The 23,356-nt window shown below is 45.5% G+C and overlaps 1 protein-coding gene across 6 annotated transcripts in view; it reads left to right on the top strand.

Moving 5' to 3' along the window:
- The window catches only part of CEP350 (centrosomal protein 350), a 121,920-nt gene extending 103,309 nt beyond the window's left edge, over positions 1–18,611 (top strand). For 5 of the 6 annotated variants that reach the window (XM_063939803.1, XM_063939804.1, XM_063939800.1 and 2 more), the window contains 8 exons: positions 208–368; positions 830–966; positions 1,075–1,142; positions 1,243–2,501; positions 3,027–3,434; positions 3,614–3,760; positions 3,837–3,959; positions 16,682–18,611. In XM_063939803.1, the coding sequence (XP_063795873.1) occupies positions 208–368; positions 830–966; positions 1,075–1,142; positions 1,243–2,501; positions 3,027–3,434; positions 3,614–3,760; positions 3,837–3,959; positions 16,682–16,846 (2,468 nt within the window). In that variant the 3' untranslated portion in view covers positions 16,847–18,611. The remainder of the gene's footprint in view (positions 1–207; positions 369–829; positions 967–1,074; positions 1,143–1,242; positions 2,502–3,026; positions 3,435–3,613; positions 3,761–3,836; positions 3,960–16,681) is intronic. The other variant, XM_063939802.1, reaches the window with a different exon arrangement.
- The last annotated feature ends 4,745 nt before the right edge of the window (positions 18,612–23,356 follow it).

Here is a 23,356-nt window from a genome sequence, read left to right as displayed (position 1 = left end):
ATTAGATTGGAAGGGATTTGGGTATTGATGATACACCACAATCATGTGGTCAGTTTTCAAGGTCATCAATAATTTGGTGTAGTAGATGGTCAGTGGTTGCTAGAGACATAAGCCACTCTACTGCATCTTTATTTGTATTGCAATTATATATTATTGCGTGTTGCGTCATACAATGTCTTGAGGTCTAATTGATCTTCTCTTTTCCAGAAGCCACATCAGATCAAAGTGATATTGAAGGCCGTATCTGGGCGCTGAAGGAAGAGCTAAGGAAACGCAAATCAGTTGTGGAAAACTTAAAGAGAGAGCAGAAGAGAAGGCAAAAGGAGAGATTGCGAGCACAGGAAGCCACCTTACTTCAGCAACTTCAGGTAACCTCAATTGCTGATTAGATCTTCATACATTAAGTTGCATTTGACTGTATGTCATGCATGTTTAGTGCATTGAAAATTAAGTATTTTAACAATGTAACAGAGTTTCCCAAACTCGGCCCTCAAGACTTCCGAACAGTCCAGGTTTTAAGATTAGCCTTGCTTGTGAAAGATGTTCTAGTCAAAGTGTCTGAGCTGCTATTTGTCACTATGAATAGCCTTAAAACTTGGAGTGTTAGTGTGGCTTGAGGACCAAGTTTGGGAACCACTGCTAGAAGTGATGGTGTCACCCACATTTAGTGAAGGCAGCCAATTTGTGAGCTGAATCAATGTTTAATAGATAGCATGCAAGAACTATTGAAAGTGGCGACAATCTTGACAACGTAAGTTATTATGTGTTTGTTGCGAGCAGAGAAATGCGTGGAGTTTGATTTAAAATACTCTGCACTGATTTATTGCAGTCCTATGATGAGTTCATTCAGAAGACCCAAGCTGAACTCAGCGGAGAACAAGGCACAACACCCAGTATTAAAAGTGTGCATAAATCTGCAACGCCTGCGAGAGAGGTAGTCCTGGCGCGGCCTGATGCCCAAGAAAGGTATTAAGAAACACAATGTCGTTAATATACTGTTAGGAATATCTGTGAACCATTTAGCTTCTTAGTGCTTTAGGTTGTAATTACTGAAACATTGTTATGTGTCTCCAGAGCTGAGAGCACACCTTCCTATAGAGTTGACAGAGAGAATCTAAATGAGATCAGCATACAGTCTGATGGTAAGAGTTGCATATATGGTAGTGTATGGAAGTAAGGCTTTGAACGTAATGATGCACAGTGTTTTCTACTTATCGGTTATTTCTTTATACAATGTGTCAGCAGAAAACATCAGTCAGGAGGATTCATTGACCAGCAAAAAGGAGGTTGTGACAGAGAGTATCTATGACGAGTCTGCACATACACCTGCTCCTTTTTCTGCCAGGGAAGATGTCCCCAGTACTGTCCCACTATCACCCCCTTTCAGAGAGCCTTTGCCATATGACAGCCCAGTTTCCAGCATCCATTCGGAGATATCGGAGGACGTGGCAGATACGCAAAGCCATAGATCCATCTCACCTCTACCGGCCCTGCAACTTCATTTAAGGAGTGTAACCCCAGAGGAGAATGTCTCCCCTCACAGAGATCACTCCTACTCTGATGATTTTGAGGCATCTGCAGCCTTCAAGCATTCAGTCTCTGAGACTCCTCGTGAGGAATTGGATGTCTCATACACCACAACACCAGGGAAAGAAATTCCCAGTGAAAGTTTTGATGAGCCAGATGAAAAACGCAGCGGATTTAGGTCTGTGAGTCCTGTCTTTCAGGCGATCGCAGAGGTCAAGCCTCCCTCTCAAGAACCACAGCCTTCCAGTGAAATAAGTGATCCTTTTGCAGGTTTGCAGCTAGGAGACAGAGTTCTGGTGAGCGGAGTGCAGCCTGGCACACTGCGATTTAAAGGGGAGACCCTGTTTGCAGAGGGTGAATGGGCCGGAGTGGAGCTTGACAAGTCAGAAGGTAATAATGATGGCTCACTTGGAGGCAGTCGGTATTTTGTATGCTCACCTCTGCATGGAATATTTGCACCCCCACACAAGATTACACCCCTATCAGAGGAGGAGCAAAGGTCTCCATCAGCGGGCGAATGCATCTTCAATGTAGATACATCTCATGAACAGAAGGACCACCCTCCTTTCGTTGAAGATTTTGAACCAAAATCCCCAAAGATCCCTTTGCAAAGCACAGACTCTAGTGTCTCAGAGTCACACAGTACATCCCTAGATGAGGAGTTGCAGGTAGATCTCACCACGGATGCCGACATTCAGGACAAGGAAAGAGAAAAGCCACAAACCCCTCTGCTGGAGCTTACGGAGAAACCTCACGAGGCCAGCTTACATACGAGAGCACCAGATGTGAGCACACTTTCAGAGAGTCTTCTACAGTCCTGCCTGAAGGATACAATTATCTACCTACAAAACATACGCAAACAGCGGGCGCAGAAAATTGAGCAGAGCAACCAAGATCTCCACAGCATTCAGGCTGTCAGTGATGTGCCCAAAGAGAGAGATGTCGTCCCAAAAGAAGACCGACACCAGTGGCTGGTGAGTGGGATAAACAGACTTATGTGACATTATGTATTGTAATGTGGCAATGTGTTTATGTAGCTGTAATGTAAAGATTTCCTTAAAGTTCTTTAGCTTATAAATAAAGAAAAAAACCTTTGTTTATTAATGTAGCACATCCGCTTTATGTATACATAATTTCTCATTGTTTCTTTGATCTATCATATGTACTATTTACAGAAAGAGCAAACAATGTCACAAGCAGCTGTCACTGACAGTATCACCATTCAGTAATTCAGTTGATCAATGCACTGAGAACTGGTGAGCCACAGGACCTAGTGACTGAGAGCTTGCACTCACATGAATGTGCTTCATCCTAAGAAATAGTTGACCCCATCTGTGTATAGGCAAAATGTGCAGTTTTAATTGTTGCCAGGGAAGTGTCATAGCTGGTTGTTCTTTTAATCTATAAAGTCAAAGTTAGAGTAGCATTATAGAACCCACCTATTACATGTTTGTGTCTGTGAAGCATTTTTGTAACATATTTAATATGCCTTTAACTAGGAACCTGTGCTCGGAGCATTTGGTGAAAAGGCTGTAGCAGAGTTTGAACCAAGTCGTAGCCTGCTTTCTGTCCTTGGGGATGATCAGGATTGGTTTGATGAGGATTTTGGATTGAGTAGTCGTAAAAACCAGCATTTGGAACGTGCCCTATCTATTGGTCCTGTAACAAACTCGAGCACAGTAGCCCCCCTTCCTGAGCCACCACCAAAACCTGTACAACCCATGACCCCACCAGAGCTCATCTTGGCTGTTCCTCACACTGTGCCAGAGGTGGAACAGCTGGTGCAAGTGGCAGTGGACAAGCTGTGGGGATGGAAGCAGCTGGGCTGTGACATTCAGGAAATCCGAACCGCTTTCACGTGTACGGAGAATGATGAGCAGAGCCTGGCTACCAGTTCCTATAAAGAAGTAAGTCCTCCTCTGCAAACTGAAAAAAAATAGCCATGCTCTTTAACTTTAATTGAGAGACACTTCCAAAAAAGTTTGCACATCAGAATTAACCATCTGTATATGTGTTATTTTATCTCCATATGTGACTTTTGTAAGACTAGTAGCCTTTTTGATGTTCTTCATTCTGTCCTACGTAGATGTTGTTTGACCTGACATTACACATATTCGACGAGATATGCTCTGTGGACCCCCGAGGATCTCAGCCACCATGGAAGAAACCTGTTCGAGTGTCTCCATCTTATTCCCGCCGAGTAAGAGACCACAATGACTTACAGGAAGTGAAGGTATTGTACCGGATGTAATAGTGGGAGATGTAGAATTCCATTTATGTAATTCGTGACACGCACTGCTCTTTCCTAGACTTTTTTGACCAGTGAAGTTCTAAATCTCCTGAGCCTAAGGAAGGAACATAATCATAAAACGGACTGGCAGAGGATGATGAAGTTTGGAAGGAAGAAGAGAGACAGAGTGGATCATATATTGGTAAGGCTAAATATTCAAATTATCATTTTTAATGGCAATTTAAAATGTATAATTATTCTAGAAACATTTATTTTAAAACTATGCAAGGGTGACAAAAGGGCACAATATCCTGACTTACTATGATGTAATCACTTGAAATAAGTGGTACTTTACGAGTAAAATAATAGAAATAGCACTTTGATCTAATAGCTAAAAAAAAAGTATTTGCATAGCTTTTAGCACAGCCTATCACAGATATATGATTTACCATGCAGACCTTTCTAGGAATTTACCAGAAGTGATAGAAATGGCTATGACACACAAATCCTTCCTCATTAGTTGTTTTTTTTTTTCTTTTTTAAATCTTCTTGCCAATCAAATACTGACCGCATGACAGCAGTTTGTTGAAATTAGGATTTTCTGTATTACCAGCCAGCATGCTGTAACATTGTCTGCTAGTATATGCTCCCTGAGCAAGGTCTTTTTGTGCTGAATGTTTGACGAGGAGTCAGACCCCAGCGGAACAATTTCTGCTCTTCATGGAGGTCAGTGGAAAGAAAAATGGATTTAACCAGTTAAGCATCCATCTCCTTAACCAGTTAAGCATCCATCTCCTAAACCGGCAGATTGACCAATTCCATGGAAAGAGCCTGTCTGCATCTTTTCTAGTAGCAGTACTTCGATATTACAGCAGTTGATTGGATGAGAAGATCCATAAGTAGGATGGTTTTCACCAGCTTCAAAAACTAGGCATTTTGCATTAAAGGCTGTTATTCCAACCTCCAATGTGTAATAGAGACTAAAATTGTATGCAGATCTCTTGGCCCAGAATACAGACGGATCCATTAGACCCATTCTTTGCCTAGAAAATGTTCATCTGTGGGGCACAGGGTCAAGAAGAAGTCCTTGAGGTCAGCTACTTGAACCTTGACAAACTCATGATGTCCACAGGTGTTAGGGACTTATCCAATTTTAGGCCGCCTCCAGTGCCTATTCAGATTAGCTGCCTGTGCCATATTTTGGTGTTTTGTGACCTGACTACAATGCCAACTTCACAAAGATCATAACTGGTTTCCGCTCAGTACTCAACTGCAGGGGGTGTTCTTACCAGAGTACAAAATCCTCCTCTTTATGAACTTTAGAAGTACCTGTTATCTCACAGGTGTGCTGGTTCACCTTTGCATGATAGTCCTAGATAAGATGATTTCAGCTGTAGGTAAATTTGCCCATCACTTAATAAGTAATGTTTTCGGATTTGTCAGATTATGCCAGTCTTTGGGAGAATGGACAATCAAGATACTCTCAGATAAATCGATCAAACTCATTATCCCAGGGACATGGCCCCTTCTCAGGGATTCTTGATTGTATGCAGGTAGAGGTCAGGCCTCACGCTTTCTTAACTCTCGCAACTTATTGGACCCACTTCATGTCAGGCTTTCGTTCCCAACACTCCACAGAGACAGCACTGGCTAAAGTATTGAATGATCTGGTAACTGAAGTCTAAAGGTCATTACTCACTACTTATCCTTCTAGATCTATCTGCTGATTTTGACACTGTTGACCACTACAATATAGCCCTTTCTTGGTTCTCAACCTACCTATCTGTAATTGCTCTTTCAGTGTCCACTTCTCTGAATCTACCTCCACTTCGCTGCCTCTATTAGTTGGAGTACTGAAAGACTCAGGCTCCTTGGCTTTTCTCAATCTATACCACTTAATCAGCTCTTTTGAATTTAAGTTATCGTCTGCACCCAGATTTGTAACCATCTATATTGTCCGTGTCACTGAATGCCTTTCTTCCATTTCATCTTGGATGTCATCTCCCCACCTCAAACTTAATATTTCACGAAACAGAATTAATTATATTTCTACTGACCAACAGTAGTTGACCAACCTGTCACTGTTGAGAACTCGACAAGCAATCCTTCCCCACAATCTCACTGCCTAGGTGTCATCCTTGTTCCTAACATTCAATCTGTTTTACAATAATGTTACATTCATCTAAAAAACATAAACAAAATCCAACCATACCTTACACAAGACACTGCAAAAACGAATCCATGCTCTCATTATCTCCTGCATTGATTATTGCAATAGTCTTCTTACTGGTCTTACCAAAAAGAGACTCTCACCACTACAATCCATTCTGAGGGTTCAGTAGGATTTCCCGACAGTCAGGATACCGGTGGTTGAAATACCGGCTCTGGAATCCCGACAGTCGAAATTCCGACATTGAGTGCAGCGTGTCCCCTATATAAGAATCTGTTAATAAACAAATAGTAAATAATGAACGTTGGCAGGTGATGCCTTGATTGTACCACCAAATGGAATGCTCTTGCTCTAGGTCAGTGGTAGCCAACCCCGGTCCTCGAGAGCTACCAACAGTTCACGTTTTCCAGCTCACCCAGCAGGTGCACAGGTGCAGTCATTACTCACTGGCACATTTTAAAAGATCCACAGATGGAGCTAATTACTTAACTTGTGATTCTGTGAGGAGACCTGGAAAACGTTAACTGTTGGTAGCTCTCGAGGACCAGGGTTGGCTTCCCCTGCTCTAGGTAGGCAAGAGACCCAAAACACATTTCTAGCAGAAGCTGTGCTTTGTCCCTTGGTATTTCCATCTTATCCACATGTTCCCTTTGTTAGCAATGCCATTGTGGGTACACAAGTAAATATAAAGAGTGGAATTCTGCTAAAACCAGATTTGCCTTAAAAGGTTGTTGTCCTAGCATGGCAACTGCCTGCATGACCCGATCTCTTAACCACTTGCCTGGCATGGTCGCATCAGATACGACCAAGCCAGGCTGGGCTTTCCCTGACATGGTCGCATCTGATGCAACCAGTCAAACGCCCACTTCTTGGGACCTGCCAGCCCTCCTGCACCCGCCATGGCTCTGTCACCAGTTTATCATGGTAACCGTTGTGTACAGTGATCGGGCATCAGTAAATAGAAGCAGCTCTGCCCTCCCTCCCGCCTCCTACCGCTGTCCCGATCAGATCGGACAGGCAGGCCACGGTCACTCCCTCCTGCCGGCATCGGGGGGAAAAAACACAGCAGCGGATCTGCACTCCCCCGTCCTCCAATCACTGTGGCAGTAGTGATCAGATATCCCAGTGTCAATCCCCATCCCCCCTTACCGGCATCAGTCGGGATGGTCGGATTTTTCCGATGATCCGATGTTGATAATCCAATGTTTGAAACACGATTTTTGTTTTTTTGTTTTTTACTAATATAAAATAAAATGTTTTCTTTTTCTTTTTTTAACATAATGTGGATGAGTTTTGTATACATGCTCTTCACTTAATTCATTCATAGAAAGAAAACAACAATTTCTCTTACGTCCTAGAGGATGCTGGGGTCCACATTAGTACCATGGGGGTATAGACTGGTCCATCAGGAGCCATTAGCACTTTAAGAGTTTGAGAGTGTGGGCTGGCTCCTCCCTCTATGCCCCTCCTACCAGACTCAGTTTAGAAAATGTGCCCGGAGGAGCCGGTCACAGCTAGGGGAGCTCTACAGAGCTTCTTTAGTGAAGTTTTTTTTTTTGTTTAGAGTTTATTATTTTACAGGGAGGCTGCTGGCAACAGCCTCCCTGCTTTGGGGGACTAAGGGGGGGGGGGAGCAGTGTCCACCCTGCAGGGTCTGAGCCACTATCTCTGCTGACAGGACACTGAGCTCCTGAGGGGATAGATCGTTCCCCGCCACAGGGGATCGCTCACCCCAGCAGCATGCCACCCACTTACAGAGCTGAAGATCTGTGGCGAGTGAGTCACTGACCCCCCTAGCAAGCGGGGGGCCGGTGTGAAGATGACGGCAACAGAGTAGGAGCGCAGTACTAACTGCGCTCCGGAGGCTCAGCGGTACTTAGTGCGACACTGTGAGGGGCGCCCTGAGCCAGCGCCTGAACCCTGCACTGGTCAGCAAGCCTGTCGGGGTCCGTGGATCTCAGCCAGCATTTTACCTCAGGCCAGTATAATCCTTGTGAAGAGCGGGAAGACAGCGCCATTTTGGGGGCGGAGCTTCTCAGAGCGGACCCAGCAGCGTTTCAACGCCATTTTCCTGCCTGCACAGCGCTGTCCAGGAAGAGCAAGTCCCTCCACAGCAACTCCAGCTATCTCTCACGGTACCAGGGGGTTGTACAAGGGGGAAGAGGCTGCATTATGACTGTGTAACTTATTAAGGTGCACAGTCAGCGCTAGTAGGGGTGTGTGTGTGTGTGTGTGTGTGTGTGTGTGTGTGTGTGTGTGTGTGTAGTGTCTGTGGTCTCCATTAAGTAATGTCCAGGGACTCTGTGTCATATGCTGCAGAGGATATGTCCTCTCAGGATGATCCCATTCCATGTAATCAGGATTGCACTGGTTTAGCACAGATACCAGCATTTATACCGGGTGTGGTATAAATGATAGACCGTATCTACTTAGACAGTCAATAGATAGACACCATATGTTAAACAGACATTAGGTCGACAGGGTCAAAATGTCGACATGAAAAGGTAGACAGTACAAAAGGTTGACATGGTCAGAAGGTCGACAGGGTCAAAAGGTCGACATGAAAATGGTCGACATAAAAACAGGTAGACACCATGTTTTTTGCATTTTTGTGGTTTGTGTGGATAGTTTTGTCATCTGGGACCCCCAATTGTAGAAAGGCATACCCTCGCGGGGCTCGCCACGCTTCGGGCTCGGTGGCTCAATGCGCTCGCCACAAGGTTTATAACCAGCTCTATGCCGACATGGATAGAGAAGGTATAAAATAGTCCAAAAACATGTTACATTTTTTTTTTAAAGTCTTTTTTTTTTAATGTCGACTATTTTCATGTCGACCTTTTGACCCTGCCGACCTTTTGCACGGTTTACCGTTTTCATATCGACCTTTTGACCCTGTCGACCTAATGTCTGTCTAACATATGGTGTCTATCTATTGACTGTCTAACTAGACACTGTCTATCAACCGGATACCAGGGAGCCTGAGTGGTTGTCCTCTATCAAATCTACGATGATTTCTCAGATTTCAAGTAGGGTTGCACAAAATGAATCTGCAACTCAGGCTTTACAGTACTCTATGGCAGTCTGGCCCAGTTCTGGTACCTCTGAGCTCCCCGCTGTGTATTCACATAAACGTGCTCTTGCGCAGATCATGCAGGATGATACAGATACAGATGATACAGATACCGATTCTGACACTGCAGACGGTGACAGGGATGTGTTGCGGGTGGCAGCATCTCTTGCCAAAGGGGTGCGGTTGATGATAGAGGCTACTAGAGATGTGTTGAATATTGCTGATACAACACCTGAGCAGGTTGAGGAGGCTTACTTCACTAAAAATAAGAAAGCCTCGCTAACCTTCCCTGTGTCAAAGGAATTAAATGCTATTTTTGAAAAGGCTTGGGAAAACCCGGATAAAAAATTCCAAATACCTAAAAGGGTTCTGGTGGCATCTCCTTTCCCGGTAGAGGATAGGAAAAAATGGGAAACCCCGCCTATTGTTGACGCATCGGTATCCAGACTCTCAAAAAAGGTGGTTTTACCTGTTCCAGGATCTACCGCCATGAAAGAGCCGGCTGATCGTAAGATTGATAATACGCTCAAATCCATGTACACGGCTTCTGGGGCAATACTACGTCCCACTATTGCCAGTGCTTGGATTGCCAAAGCTATAGTAAAGTGGTCAGGCACGTTACTTGAAGACTTGGATACTATGGAGAAATGTGATGTTGAATTGTTTTTACGTAACATTCCAAATTCGGCAGGATTTCTGGTATAATCCATGAAAGACCTGGGTTCCGTGGCTGCTGGAATTTCTTCCATGTCAGTATCAGCTCATCAAGGACTGTGGTTGCGCCAGTGGTCTGCCGACTCGGAATCCAGGAGAAGTGTGGAGACCTACCCTACACAGGTCAGGCTCTCTTTGGGGAAGCGTTAGAGGCGTGGATCGCTACGGCTGGTAAGTCACCTTTTCTTCCCTCAGCTACACCTGCTCCGAAGAAACCCTTTTCTTCAGCTACATCACAGCCCTTTCGGTCTACCAAGCCCAGAAAGGCCAAGCCGTCCAACACCTTCTTTCGTGGAAGTCGGCCCAAATCCAAGAAACCTGCGGCTACAGGTTCCCAGGAACAGAAACCTGCTTCAGGTACACCAAAGTCCTCCGCATGACGGTGGACTGCACGCCCCGGAGGTGTGGCCGGTGGGAGCGAGACTCAGGCATTTCAGTCACATCTGGGTGTCATCCGGCCTGGACCCCTGGGTGCAAGAGATTGTGTCTCAGGGGTACAAGCTGGAATTTAAAAATCTCCCTCCTCACCGAGTTTTCAAATCAAGCTTGCCAGCTCTGCTGGCGGACAGGACTGTCCTGCAAGAAGCCGTCCAGAAGTTGGTGGAGGCACAGGTCATTATGCCAGTACCACCTCATATGCAAAACAAAGGTTACTATTCGAACCTTTTCGTGGTACCGAAACCGGATGGTTCGGGCAGGTCCATTCTGAACTTAAAATCACTAAACCCCTTTCTGAGGGAGTTCAAGTTCAAAATTGAGTCTCTAAGGGCAGTGATATCAGGTCTGGAGGAGGGGGAATTCCTGGTATCCCTAGATATCAAGGATGCGTACCTCCACATTCCGATTTGGCTGCCGCATCAAGCTTATCTTTGATTCGCGCTGTTGGACTGTCATTTTCAGTTCCAGGCCCTGCCATTCGGCCTCTCCACAGCACCGAGGGTATTCACCAAGGTGATGGCAGAAATTATGATTCTCCACTGACAGGGAGTTAGCATAATTCCATATCTGTACTATCTGCTGATAAAAGCATTGTCCAAGGAGAAGCTGTTACGGTCCATAGCTCTCAAGACCCAGCTTCTGAGGGAACATGGTTGGATCCTGAATCTTCCAAAATCACATTTGGAACCAACCAGGAGGTTGTCTTTTCTGGGAATGATTCTCCACACGGAAGTGAAGAGGGTGTTTCTTCCAGAGGAAAAAACATTGGTGATACAAACAATGGTCTGGGATGTCTTGAAGCCAACCCGGGTGTCGGTTAATCAGTGCATTCGCCTTCTGTGAAAAATGGTGGCCTCTTACGAGGCCCTGCAGTACAGGAGGTTTCACGCTCTGTCCTTCCAACTGGATCTCCTGGACAAGAGGTCGGGATCCCATCTACACATGCACCAGAGAATACGTCTGTCACCAAAGGCCAGGATTTCACTCCTCTGGTGGCTGCAACTGCCTCACCTTCTGGAGGGCAGCAGGTTCGGGATTCAGGGCTGCATCCTTCTAACCACGGATGCAAGTCTCCAGGGCAGGGGTGCAGTCACTCGAGGGGAAACCTTCCAAGGAAGTGGTCAAGTCTGGAAGCCGGCCTGCCGATAAACATTTTGGAACTAAGACCCGTCTACAACGGTCTTCTCCAAGCGGCCCATCTTCTGAGAAATCGGGTCGGACAATGTGACAACAGTGGCTTACATAAACCGACATGGCGGAACGAAGAGCAGAGCTGCAATGTCAGAGGTAACAAAAATCATCCTCTGGGCAGAAATACCTGAGGTTGGGATCTGTGAAGGTCCAGATTTCGGCACTATCCATTTTCTTCCAGAAACAATTGGCTTCCCTCCCTGAGGTTCAGACCTTTTTGAAGGGAGTTCTGCACATCCAACCTCCCTTTGTGCCTCCTACGGCACCTTGGGACCTTAACGTCGTGTTGCAGTTCCTCCAATCGGACTGGTTCGAGCCTCTACAGGGGGTTGAGGTCAAATTTCTTACATGGAAGGCTGTCACGTTGTTGGCCTTAGCTTCTGCTAGACGTGTGTTGGAGTTGGGGGTTTTGTCCTGTAAAAGCCCATACTTGATCTTCCACGAAGATGGAGCTGAGATCCAGACACGTCAGCAGTTTCTTCCGAAGGTTGTGTTGGCATTTCATATCAACCAACCTATTGTGGTGCCAATGGCTACTGCCTCCTCAATTTCATCAAAGTCCTTGGATGTTTTAAGGGCTCTGAAAATCTATGTGAAGAGGATTGCTCGTCACAGAAAATCGGACTCTCTGTTTGTCCTGTATGATCCCAAGAAGATTGGATGTCCTGCTTCTAAGCAGACAATCTCTCGCTGGATCAGGTTCACTATCCAGCATGCGTATTCTATGGCAGTATTGCAGTGTCCTACGTCTGTCAAGGCCCACTCTACTTGTAAGGTGGGGTCTTCATGGGCGGCTTCCCAGGGCGTCTCGGCTTTACAACTTTGCCAAGCTGCAACTTGGTCTGGGTCGAACACGTTTGCAAATTTCTAAAGTTCGATACTTTGGCTTCTGATGATCTGAAGTTCCGTCAATCAGTTCTGCAGAAGCCTCCGCGCTCTCCCTCCCGTTCTGGGAGCTTTGGTACATCGCCATGGTACTAATGTGGACCCCAGCATCCTCTAGGACGTAAGAGAAAATAGGATTTTGGTTACCTACCGGTAAATCCTTTTCTCGTAGTCCGTAGAGGATGCTGTGCGCCCACCCAGCGCTTCGTTTTCCTGCTATCATAATTTGGTTCAGTACAACTTTGTTTTAGTTGAGTACTGCATTGTAACTTTGTAAGTAATGTTTCAGCGGTTGCACAGTTTCTAGACTGAGTCTGGTAGGAGGGGCATAGAGGGAGGAGCCAGCCCACACTCTCAAACTCTTAAGGTGCCAATGGCTCCTGGTGGACCCGTCTTTACCCATGGTACTAATGTGGACCCCAGCATCCTCTACGGACTACGAGAAAAGGATTTACCAGTAGGTAACCAAAATCCTATTTTCAAGCCGTTTTCGGGAAAAACAAATTGCCAGTTTAAGTGGGGCCCATTTCTTCTCCATCAATTTCTTGGGCTGGCTTTACTGGCATGCGGTATCTACATTTTTTTTTTTTTGTGGGGTTGTTTAATGTTACACCAGTAACTGCTGTTCTTTGCAGGAAGTTCTGGAATGACGTTTTAAAACTTTGCTCTTAATGTTTAAAGTTTCTGCTCTCAAGTTTTTATATTCAAAGACAACAGACTCTGTTATCTAAAGTGTTTACCTTTTCTACGTGTGTGATGAAGCCTTCATAAGGTCCCCCAAAGGATCTTTAGGATCTGAAACTGGTGCTGACTGCCTCACAGCAACCTACTTTTGAACCATTGGGTTCAGGGAAATTAACATTTCTAACTTGGAAGAGTGCCTTCCTGTTGGCTTTCTTCACAGTTTGTAATGTTTCCATGAAGACAAGACTGGTCTATGAATCAATTCTTCTGTTTAGTATGGAAATCTAAGGAAAGGCTCTCCTTTCGATGAACATTATATGGGCATTATGGACCTACATCCATAGGACCAGGGAATTGCACAGGTCGGTTGACTTGTTGGTAATTTTTAGTGTCTAAACAAGCCATTGCCAGGGGGCTTTCTTTGGTAATTTATCAGGTTTTCATTGGAACAGGACAGCCTGTCCCTGAAAATGTGAGGGCACATTCCACTAGATTGGTGGATGTCTCTTGGGTGGGGCGACCCGGAGCTTTGGCTGAACAGTTACTGCGGGTGGCACACAAGTTCACTTAATTCTACATTATTTTGCTTCAAATGATGGCAATTATGCTACTGTACAGACTTCAGGGATATGTTAACTAAAAGTCAGCGTGGAAGCTAAATATTTGAGTATAGATGCAGCTTGAATTTTTGGGGGTAATTTTAAAAGTGCTGATGCCCCTGCAGCACACGCTGTAACATGGTGTGGCCCTTAGGACTCAAAGAAAAGGAACTATTGCATTGTTTTAAGAGATTTATCCTTTTTTCTGTTTTATCTTGTTACAAATTTAATTGTATAATGTGCACTTTATTTTTATCCCCCATGAAAATTTAAAGGTGAGGCGAGCGTTTATTAGGAGAGGTTACGTTTCTTTTATTATTTGATGCACTTGTTATTAAATTTCATATTTTATAGTGGGCTATATTCTTACTATTACTCGTCGCTAGTCTTAAATACTGTTCCAACCAATCAGCTCTTAACTTTCATTTTTCAAACACATGACCAGACCTGATTAGTTGGAGCACCGTTAAACATTAGTAATGAGTGAGAACAAGAATAGCATTCGTTATTAAATATGCCCCTAAGTGCTCTGGGTTTTCTTTACATTTGTGATCTGTATGGTATCCGGTCTCTAGGTCGACCAGTGTTTAGGTCGACCACTATTGGTTGACCGTAACTAGGTCGACAGGGTCTCTAGGTCAACATGATCTAGGCTGACCGGTCAAAAGGTCGACATGAGTTTATCACATTTTTCTTCTTGCTTTGAACTTTTTCATACTTTACGATCCACATGGACTACGATTGGGAACGGTAACGTGTGCCGAGTGCAGCGGTAGCGAAGCACCTTGCCCGAAGCATGGCGAGTGGACGCAGTGCACTAATTGGGGTTCCCAGTCACTGTACGGCAAAAACTACACCAAAAAAAAAAAAAAAAAACTCATGTCGACCTAGAAACCTGTCGACCTAGTTACTGTCAACCAATAGTGGTCGACCTAGACACTGTTAACCTAAGTGTGGTCGACCTTCAATACCACACCCGATCTGTATATATTGTCAAGGCCACGTTTTTGTTTGTTCCTGTAAGAAATGTTCAATGTAGCACATTTGATAAGTAGATATTTTGTTTGCAATAATTATTAAAAATAATACTTTTTGGTAGTATTACACCCAAACGTATCTACAACTTAGGGGTGGTCTTCAGTATGCCGGCTGTCGGGATCTCGGCGCACAGTATACCGGCGCCGGAATCCCGACAGCCGGCATACCGACACTTATTCTCCCTTGTGGGGGTCCACGACCCCCCTGGAGGGAGAATAAAATAGCGTGGTGCGCGTAGCGTGCCACCGTGCCCGCAGTGCGGCGAGCGCAGCGAGCCCGCAAGGGGCTCATTTGTGCTCGCCACACTATCGGTATGCCGGCGGTCGGGCTCCCGGCGCCAGTATGCTGGTCGCCGTGAGCCCAACCGCCGGCATACCATACTACACCCACAACTTAGAGTGAATGATATGCTAGATGGTGCCTCGTTAAGGAGTAGGGCCATACCAACACCTCCAAGGCAGTGGATGGAGATTCGGGCCAGCACGCCTGAGGTAGTGCAATCACATAAAAATAGGCAGTGATTAAGCTAATGAAAGGACAGTTCCCTGATCCACTGGAGATTTATAGTTAGCATATTATCAAGATAGCCACATATGTAGTCACCATTACATTCTGTTCCTGATGGCATCAGTGTTAAGGGGGGAACACACGGAGAGAATCTGACTAGATTGCTTAGAATTTAAGCACGGATCTGCCGTGTGTATGCCCCCAGCGATAGTGATGCGCGGCGTATTGCCGGTGCTAGATTGAGCCTGCATGCAGGCTCAATCTAGCGGGTCACTCACTTCACCGCTGTGTGAAGTGAGCGACTTCCCGGCCGTCTGTCCCCTTGGTCAGGACATCGCGCTGTGCTGAGCGGGGGGAGAGATGTGTGCTGAGCGGTCTGTGTTCAGATCGCTCAGCACACATCTCCCCAGTCAGTACCTCCCTTTACACAGACGCACATAGTATGTATTTCTGTCACCTCTGCTTTGTGCTTCTGTGTCCTAGTTTACATAGAAACTATTGCATTATTAGCATACAATTGCTGCAGATTGCAACCTGGTTAATTTCAAACAGAAGGTACTTTAAAGTGTTTGCACACACCTAAAGAGGGGTAATCACGGAGCGATATTCTAAGCAATCTGACTAGCCCCGCTGCTGCTAGATTGGCATGCATGCAGGCCAATCTAGCGGGTCGCTCACTTCACCCGCTAGGTGAAATGAGTGCTCCCCCCGCACGCTCAGCACAGATCGCGCTGTGCTGAGCGGCAGGAGAGATGTGTGCTGAGCGGTTCGCTCAGCACACATCTCTCCTGCATCGGCCCGTCTATATGGGCCTTTACTCCATTCCCTTGTCAACATACAAAAGCATAACTTTTATGAAATTGTCAAATTTTAAATCCTAACATATCAAAGGTTAATAATGAAGATTACTGTCGTCTATAAATGTGAAATAGAGAGGAGTGATTTATTAAACCCCTTTATCACTCCATAAATGCTTTGTGTAGCTACAAAGATATTTCACCGCTTCCTGCGGCTTTACCACTTTCCGAGAACTGGACGTAATAATGTGGAAACCACACTACTTCATCCATTACTATCTGATTAACTAATACCGGTGACGTGCAGGAAGGTGAGGCAGAGCCTTTCCTGTCATACTCCAGTATACGCCAGGGTTTTAACTATATATAGTATACAAAAATACAAACAATATATTTTAAATATCTTCTTTGTATTATTCGAATTCTTTTTAATGTCAAAATGCTGGCATATAAAGTCTTTGGCAGGTGAGGCAGTGCCTCCCCTGCCTATCTCTTCTGCAAACCTCACCAAATTTCCAGCAGTATATATTGCTGCAACTGTGGATAATGCCCAGATGTACCATTGGGCTCATATATTGTGTGTAAATCTGGTTCTGGTACTGGCCACTGCCTCCTCAGCCATTTACCTCACCGCACGTCATTGTCTGATACCTCCTCCTTGCAGTAATTAAGGTTAACTACTCTACGTACAGTAGGAGCAAATTTTGGATTAGAATTTTACTGTGCGTCTTTTTCCTAGTAAACCGGTATTTACTAGTCTTTTTATGTATTTTACATTATACGTGTGTCCTAATTGTCACTCTGATTTTACGAACATTGTTTTCCTGGCAGGTACAAGAGCTGCATGAAGAGGAGGCACAGTGGGTGAACTATGACGAGGATGAGCTCTTTGTGAAGATGCAATTGGCTGATGGGATATTTGAAGCTTTAATCCGGGACACTGTACAAGTTCTGCAACGCATCCAGAACAAGAAGAACCTCCCACTGCTGGTGTGATTTGTACACATGGCGAATCCTGCTACACACGGGGATTGGACGGAGATGCCCTCCACACGTAGGGAGGAGTCACAGGGTTGTGCTGTTCCTGCAACAAGGATGTGCCAGGCCATCTAAGTAACCCTTTTTCTCTGATCAGAGAGTATGAGGCTACAGGCAGGAGTGCTACTGATCCTCCTTTTGGGACTACAGCGTTTGGACTTGATACAAATAATTTACCTTTACTATTAATTTTGACTTGATTTTAAATTATTTATGAATTCTGTACTATCGGATATGGAAGAGACTCTTCCAGTCTCTTGCAGTGACACTTTACTTGTTGGTCTTAAGGCCATTTACAGCGCAGGTAGATAAATGCCACTATAAGCATCCATCCGCAGTTCTGCTTTCTCTGGCTCAACAGCCTGGAAGGTGTTTTGTGTCTGACAGTAAAAGGGGGCGTGAGACAGAAAGAGTTAAACTTAGCATGAGTTTGTGAGGCATAGGTGTGTACAGCTGCCTCATTAAGTGTCCTTACCTTCTTGCAATACTTGAAATGTTGGGTGTACAGTGCCGGGTTTGGGAGATAGGCAATCTTCCCAGGTCAGCGCTTTGGCATGAGAACATGGTATTTCTTCATACATACATATATACATATACACATACATTAATCATAAGGTAATTGGTTGATCAAATTATCATTACAAATAAAGGGTGTATCCACAGGCAATTAACATGAAATTTTCAATTAATAGCATTAATGCCACACATCCATAAGACAGCAAAGACTAATCTTCTCTTAAGCTAGTAACGCCAGTACTCGGCTGTGCAACTTCGGATCTCCATATAGAGTTGGTGTCCGACCACTTTAAATAACATCTGTGCTGAAGTGCATTTGAAGTTGGGCACTGAACGTGATGTATGTATGTATACATCTGAAGAGGAATGCTTCAAAGCTGGCCACTGGCAGGTCCACAGAATCTACCTGTATTCTTTCACTGTGTTACTGACTACCTGTAGAGGAATGTCTTAAAGCCTTATTCCCCTCAAGTGCTGTTAACTATCTGCAAATGGCACTGCTGCTATATAAAGAAATAACATGGCCATTGTCCGAAAGCTTATGCAGTGATCAGCTGATGGATTTTGCATGACACACATTGGACTGTAGCCGAGCATCTGAAGTCAGGTGATCTGCTCTACAGGGGACTTGACTAATTAATCAGAGACTCTTTGTGAAATGCGTTGAATCAGCAGCTGTAGGACTTGGAAAACCTGTTTTGACAGTATTAAGTCCTCTCTTGTAGCAAGTCCTAATCAACTGTAAAAGTTACAAGTATCACTAAGGCAGAGTATTATAAATCGTCCTTTATGATTTTATCACAGTGTATTACATTATCTTCTGAGAAAGAAACCTTTCTATTAAGCTCATTAACAGCATGGCACAGATTGAGCTGTGTCCTTGTCACAGATGGGTATTGCATTGTTCTCCTGCTTCTCTGGAACTGGAGGCTGGCAGGACAAACTGAGCCATGTAGTTCTGCAATAGTTGGAGATCCACAGTTTGCCCAAGTCTACTTCATGTTATCCTTTGTCGCAGTGGAGTAGCATGCAGTTGCCTCCGCACCCCTCCTCCAGTGCTGGTTTCAGCTCAGGGGCCACTTGTACCTGTCACCCAAAATGCTGCATTGTAAATTCCCTTGCTCTGTATATCCTTGTGAATAACCTACAGGAGAAATGTACATTAACAAAGCTAAAGCTGTAAATAAATATTGATTTATACATCTGACTTTGGCTCTCATTCAGGGTGTGGTTCCATGTTTTCTAGGAGTCACTTAATAACAGTGGATTCACTACATACATATAAGCCTCCAAGACTCAGCCCCTGCTAATTTAATTACTAAGGAAGCTATGTTTCATCAGTTCTGTGCTAGGCAGGGTTATTGGCCGGAGTAAAAGCCTTGCTAATACTTGAAGTCAAGTAGGTGTGTGTAAAAACAAATATTTTAATGCCATGCTATGCTTTCAGCTGCATTGCAACAGCAAGCCCTGGAATTACTACTCTTATTAAAGCAGGCTCCGCTTGAGTTTATGTGTATGTTAGAGATTATGGTGTTAGAGTGACGCATGCAGAATTATACCCCTTTTCCAATAGCGCAATAACACGGATCATTTCCGACTCTACCCAGGTTGCAGTTCAGTGGAAGAGTGTCCCAGAGAAATAACCCAGGTCCAGTGACCTGGGAATCCGACCTGGGTAACTGTCCTGGGTAAATGGGTGACCTGGGTCCCCTTAAGTCTATGGAGAGCCGAATCACCAGTGCTTAGAGATGATGTTCTCTTCACGGGCTGGCAGAATAGAATCACTGCACATGGGGTGCACTGGAAACGGGGTCTGACCCGGGTTGTAACCGTGTTCAAAAGACCAGGTTGGACCTGGGATTTTAGCAAAAAGAAGTATTAGGGTGCCTACACACCAGTGCGATGCAGCTCAGACCATGATCACTAGCTGATCGTGGTCCGATCCCCTGCTTCCCGATGCGTACGGGAAGCAGAGAGTGGGTCTCCCGATACCGATCCGATGCACGGTGACATGTATTCACCGTGCTTTGAATCGAGTGATCTTAACTGCAGCAGTAAAGATCTCCAAACCGACATGCGAGCGGCAGGTACGCGGATCGGAATCGTTAGCAGAAAAGATACATTTCTGCAACGATTCCCACCGAATCGCTCACACTATGCATCGAAATCGGGGCCATCGGGACAAAATCGTCCTGGTGTGTACCCATACTTACTGTAAATCAATGGTACTCAAGTACTATTTTCCTACAGAGCAGCAATACCAAGCAGACACCATAAATGTAAAGACACTTGTCCTATATCTTGAGTCTGTAATTGGAGCCACTGTTAAATTTAACACCAGAGATATGTCTGTCGCTCTAGAGGCAAAGCTAAAGTTTTCTGCAACTGCACCGTCCCTGATTAAACTAATCTAAATCAGTAGCGCACCAACACGGTTTGGCAAAGAGGGCAGCCACGAAATGGTACCAGATTGGTGCTTTATTTTATTTTTTTACTCTGCAATACATATTTGCTAATTGGATATCTTTTTGGTGTAGTTTGAGGGTCCTATCAGGACCCAGAGCAGTCAGCAAGAAGCCGCAAGATGGCTGCTGCCCACCCGAGTCAGTAGCACTGCAGTCAGAGACATGCAGGTAATGGGCAAACAGTGCTAGTTCCCTCAGCGCACTCTACTCCACGACACTGACTGTCGCCCCCTCCCCTGTACCGACAAGCATCTTTGCACATTGTGTTGCTGCACTTTAAGAATTTTTCTCTATCGTCCTAAGTGGATGCTGGGGTTCCTGAAAGGACCATGGGGAATAGCGGCTCCGCAGGAGACAGGGCACAAAAAAGTAAAGCTTTACTAGGTCAGGTGGTGTGCACTGGCTCCTCCCCCTATGACCCTCCTCCAGACTCCAGTTAGATTTTGTGCCCGAACGAGAAGGGTGCAATCTAGGTGGCTCTCCTAAAGAGCTGCTTAGAGAAAGTTTAGTTTAGGTTTTTTTCTTTACAGTGAGTCCTGCTGGCAACAGGATCACTGCAACGTGGGACTTAGGGGGAAAGTAGTAAACTCACCTGCATGCAGAGTGGATTTGCTGCTTGGCTACTGGACACCATTAGCTCCAGAGGGATCGAACACAGGCCCAGCCGTGGAGTCCGGTCCCGGAGCCGCGCCGCCGACCCCCTTGCAGATGCTGAAGCGTGAAGAGGTCCGGAAACCGGCGGCTGAAGACTCCTCAGTCTTCATAAGGTAGCGCACAGCACTGCAGCTGTGCGCCATTTTCCTCTCAGCACACTTCACTGGGCAGTCACTGAGGGTGCAGAGCGCTGGGGGGGGGCGCTCTGAGAGGCAAATATAAACCTTATACAAGGCTAAAAATACCTCACATATAGCCCATAGGGGCTATATGGAGATATTTAACCCCTGCCTGACTGGAAAAATAGCGGGAGAAGAACCCGCCGAAAAAGGGGCGGGGCCTATCTCCTCAGCACACGGCGCCATTTTCTGTCACAGCTCCGCTGGTCAGAACGGCTCCCAGGTCTCTCCCCTGCACTGCACTACAGAAACAGGGTAAAACAGAGAGGGGGGGCACATTAATGGCTATATATATATATATTAAAGCAGCTATAAGGGAGCACTTAATATAAGGATATCCCTTGTTTATATAGCGCTTTGTGGTGTGTGCTGGCAGACTCTCCCTCTGTCTCCCCAAAAGGGCTAGTGGGTCCTGTCTTCATTAGAGCATTCCCTGTGAGTTTGCGGTGTGTGTCGGTACGTGGTGTCGACATGTATGAGGACGATATTGGTGTGGAGGCGGAGCAATTGCCAAATATGCAGATGTCACCCCCCAGGGGGTCGACACCAGAATGGATGCCTTTATTTGTGGAATTACGTGATGGTTTATCTTCCCTTAAACAGTCAGTTGAGGACATGAGGCGGCCGGACAATCAATTAATGCCTGTCCAGGCGCCTCAAACACCGTCAGGGGCTGTAAAACGCCCTTTGCCTCAGTCGGTCGACACAGACCCAGACACGGGCACTGATTCCAGTGACGACGGTAGAAATTCAAACGTATTTTCCAGTAGGGCCACACGTTATATGATTTTGGCAATGAAGGAGACGTTACATTTAGCTGATACTACAGATACCGTAAAACAGGGTATTATGTATGGTGTGAAAAAACTACAAACAGTTTTTCCTGAATCAGAAGAATTAAATGACGTGTGTGATGAAGCGTGGGTTGCTCCTGATAAAAAGTTGATAATTTCAAAAAAGTTATTGGCATTATACCCTTTCCCGCCAGAGGTTAGGGCGCGCTGGGAAACACCCCCTAAGGTGGACAAGGCGCTCACACGCTTATCCAAACAAGTGGCGTTACCCTCTCCTGAGACGGCCGCACTTAAGGATCCATCAGATAGAAAGATGGAAGTTATTCAAAAGAATATATACACACATGCAGGTGTTATACTACGACCAGCTATAGCAACTGCCTGGATGTGCAGTGCTGGAGTAGTTTGGTCAGAATCCCTGATTGAAAATATTGATACCCTAGATAGGGACAATGTTTTACTGTCGTTAGAACAAATAAAGGATGCATTTATCTATATGCGTGATGCACAGAGGGATATTTGCACACTGGCATCTCGGGTGAGTGCTATGTCCATTTCAGCCAGAAGAGCCTTATGGACACGACAGTGGACAGGCGATGCGGATTCAAAACGTCACATGGAGGTTTTGCCGTATAAAGGGGAGGAGTTATTTGGAGTTGGTCTATCAGACTTGGTGGCCACGGCTACTGCCGGGAAATCCACTTTTTTACCTCAAGTCACTCCCCAACAGAGAAAGGCACCGACCTTTCAACCGCAGCCTTTTCGCTCCTACAAAAATAAGAGAGCAAAGGGCTTGTCGTACCTGCCACGAGGCAGAGGAAGAGGGAAGAGACACCAACAGGCAGCTCCTTCCCAGGAACAGAAGCCCTCCCCGGCTCCTGCAAAAACCTCAGCATGACGCTGGGGCCTCTCAAGCGGACTCGGGGACAGTGGGGGGCCGTCTCAAAAATTACAGCGCGCAGTGGGCTCACTCGCAGGTAGACCCCTGGATCCTGCAGATAATATCTCAGGGGTACAGGTTGGAATTAGAGACGGATCCTCCTCATCGTTTCCTGAAGTCTGCCTTACCAACCGTCTCTTCCGAAAGGGAGAGGGTGTTGGAAGCCATTCACAAGCTGTACGCTCAGCAGGTGATAGTCAAAGTACCCCTATTACAACAAGGAAAGGGGTATTATTCCACTCTATTTGTGGTACCGAAGCCGGATGGCTCGGTAAGGCCTATTCTAAATCTGAAGTCCTTGAACCTCTACATAAAAAAGTTCAAGTTCAAGATGGAGTCACTCAGAGCAGTGATAGCGAACCTGGAAGAAGGGGACTTTATGGTATCCTTGGACATCAAGGATGCGTATCTACACGTTCCGATTTACCCCGCACACCAGGGGTACCTCAGGTTCATTGTTCAAAACTGTCACTATCAGTTTCAGACGCTGCCGTTCGGATTGTCCACGGCGCCTCGGGTCTTTACCAAGGTAATGGCCGAGATGATGATTCTTCTTCGAAGAAAAGGCGTATTAGTTATCCCATACTTGGACGATCTCCTAATAAGGGCAAGGTCCAGAGAACAGCTGGAGACAGCTTTAGCACTATCTCAAGAGGTGCTAAGATAACACGGGTGGATTCTGAATATTCCAAAATCCCATTTAATCCCGACAACTCGTCTGCTGTTCCTAGGAATGATTCTGGACACGGTTCAGAAAAAGGTTTTCCTTCCAGAGGAAAAAGCCAAGGAGTTATCCGATCTGGTCAGGAACCTCCTAAAACCAGGAAAAGTGTCAGTACATCAATGCACAAGAGTCCTGGGAAAAATGGTGGCTTCTTACGAAGCAATTCCATTCGGCAGATTCCATGCAAGAATATTCC

The sequence above is a fragment of the Pseudophryne corroboree genome, chromosome 9 (genome assembly GCF_028390025.1).
Source record: "Pseudophryne corroboree isolate aPseCor3 chromosome 9, aPseCor3.hap2, whole genome shotgun sequence".
NCBI lineage: Eukaryota > Metazoa > Chordata > Amphibia > Anura > Myobatrachidae > Pseudophryne > Pseudophryne corroboree.
Note: the sequence above shows the minus strand (reverse complement) of the source record. Positions and strands in the feature narration are given on the sequence as shown.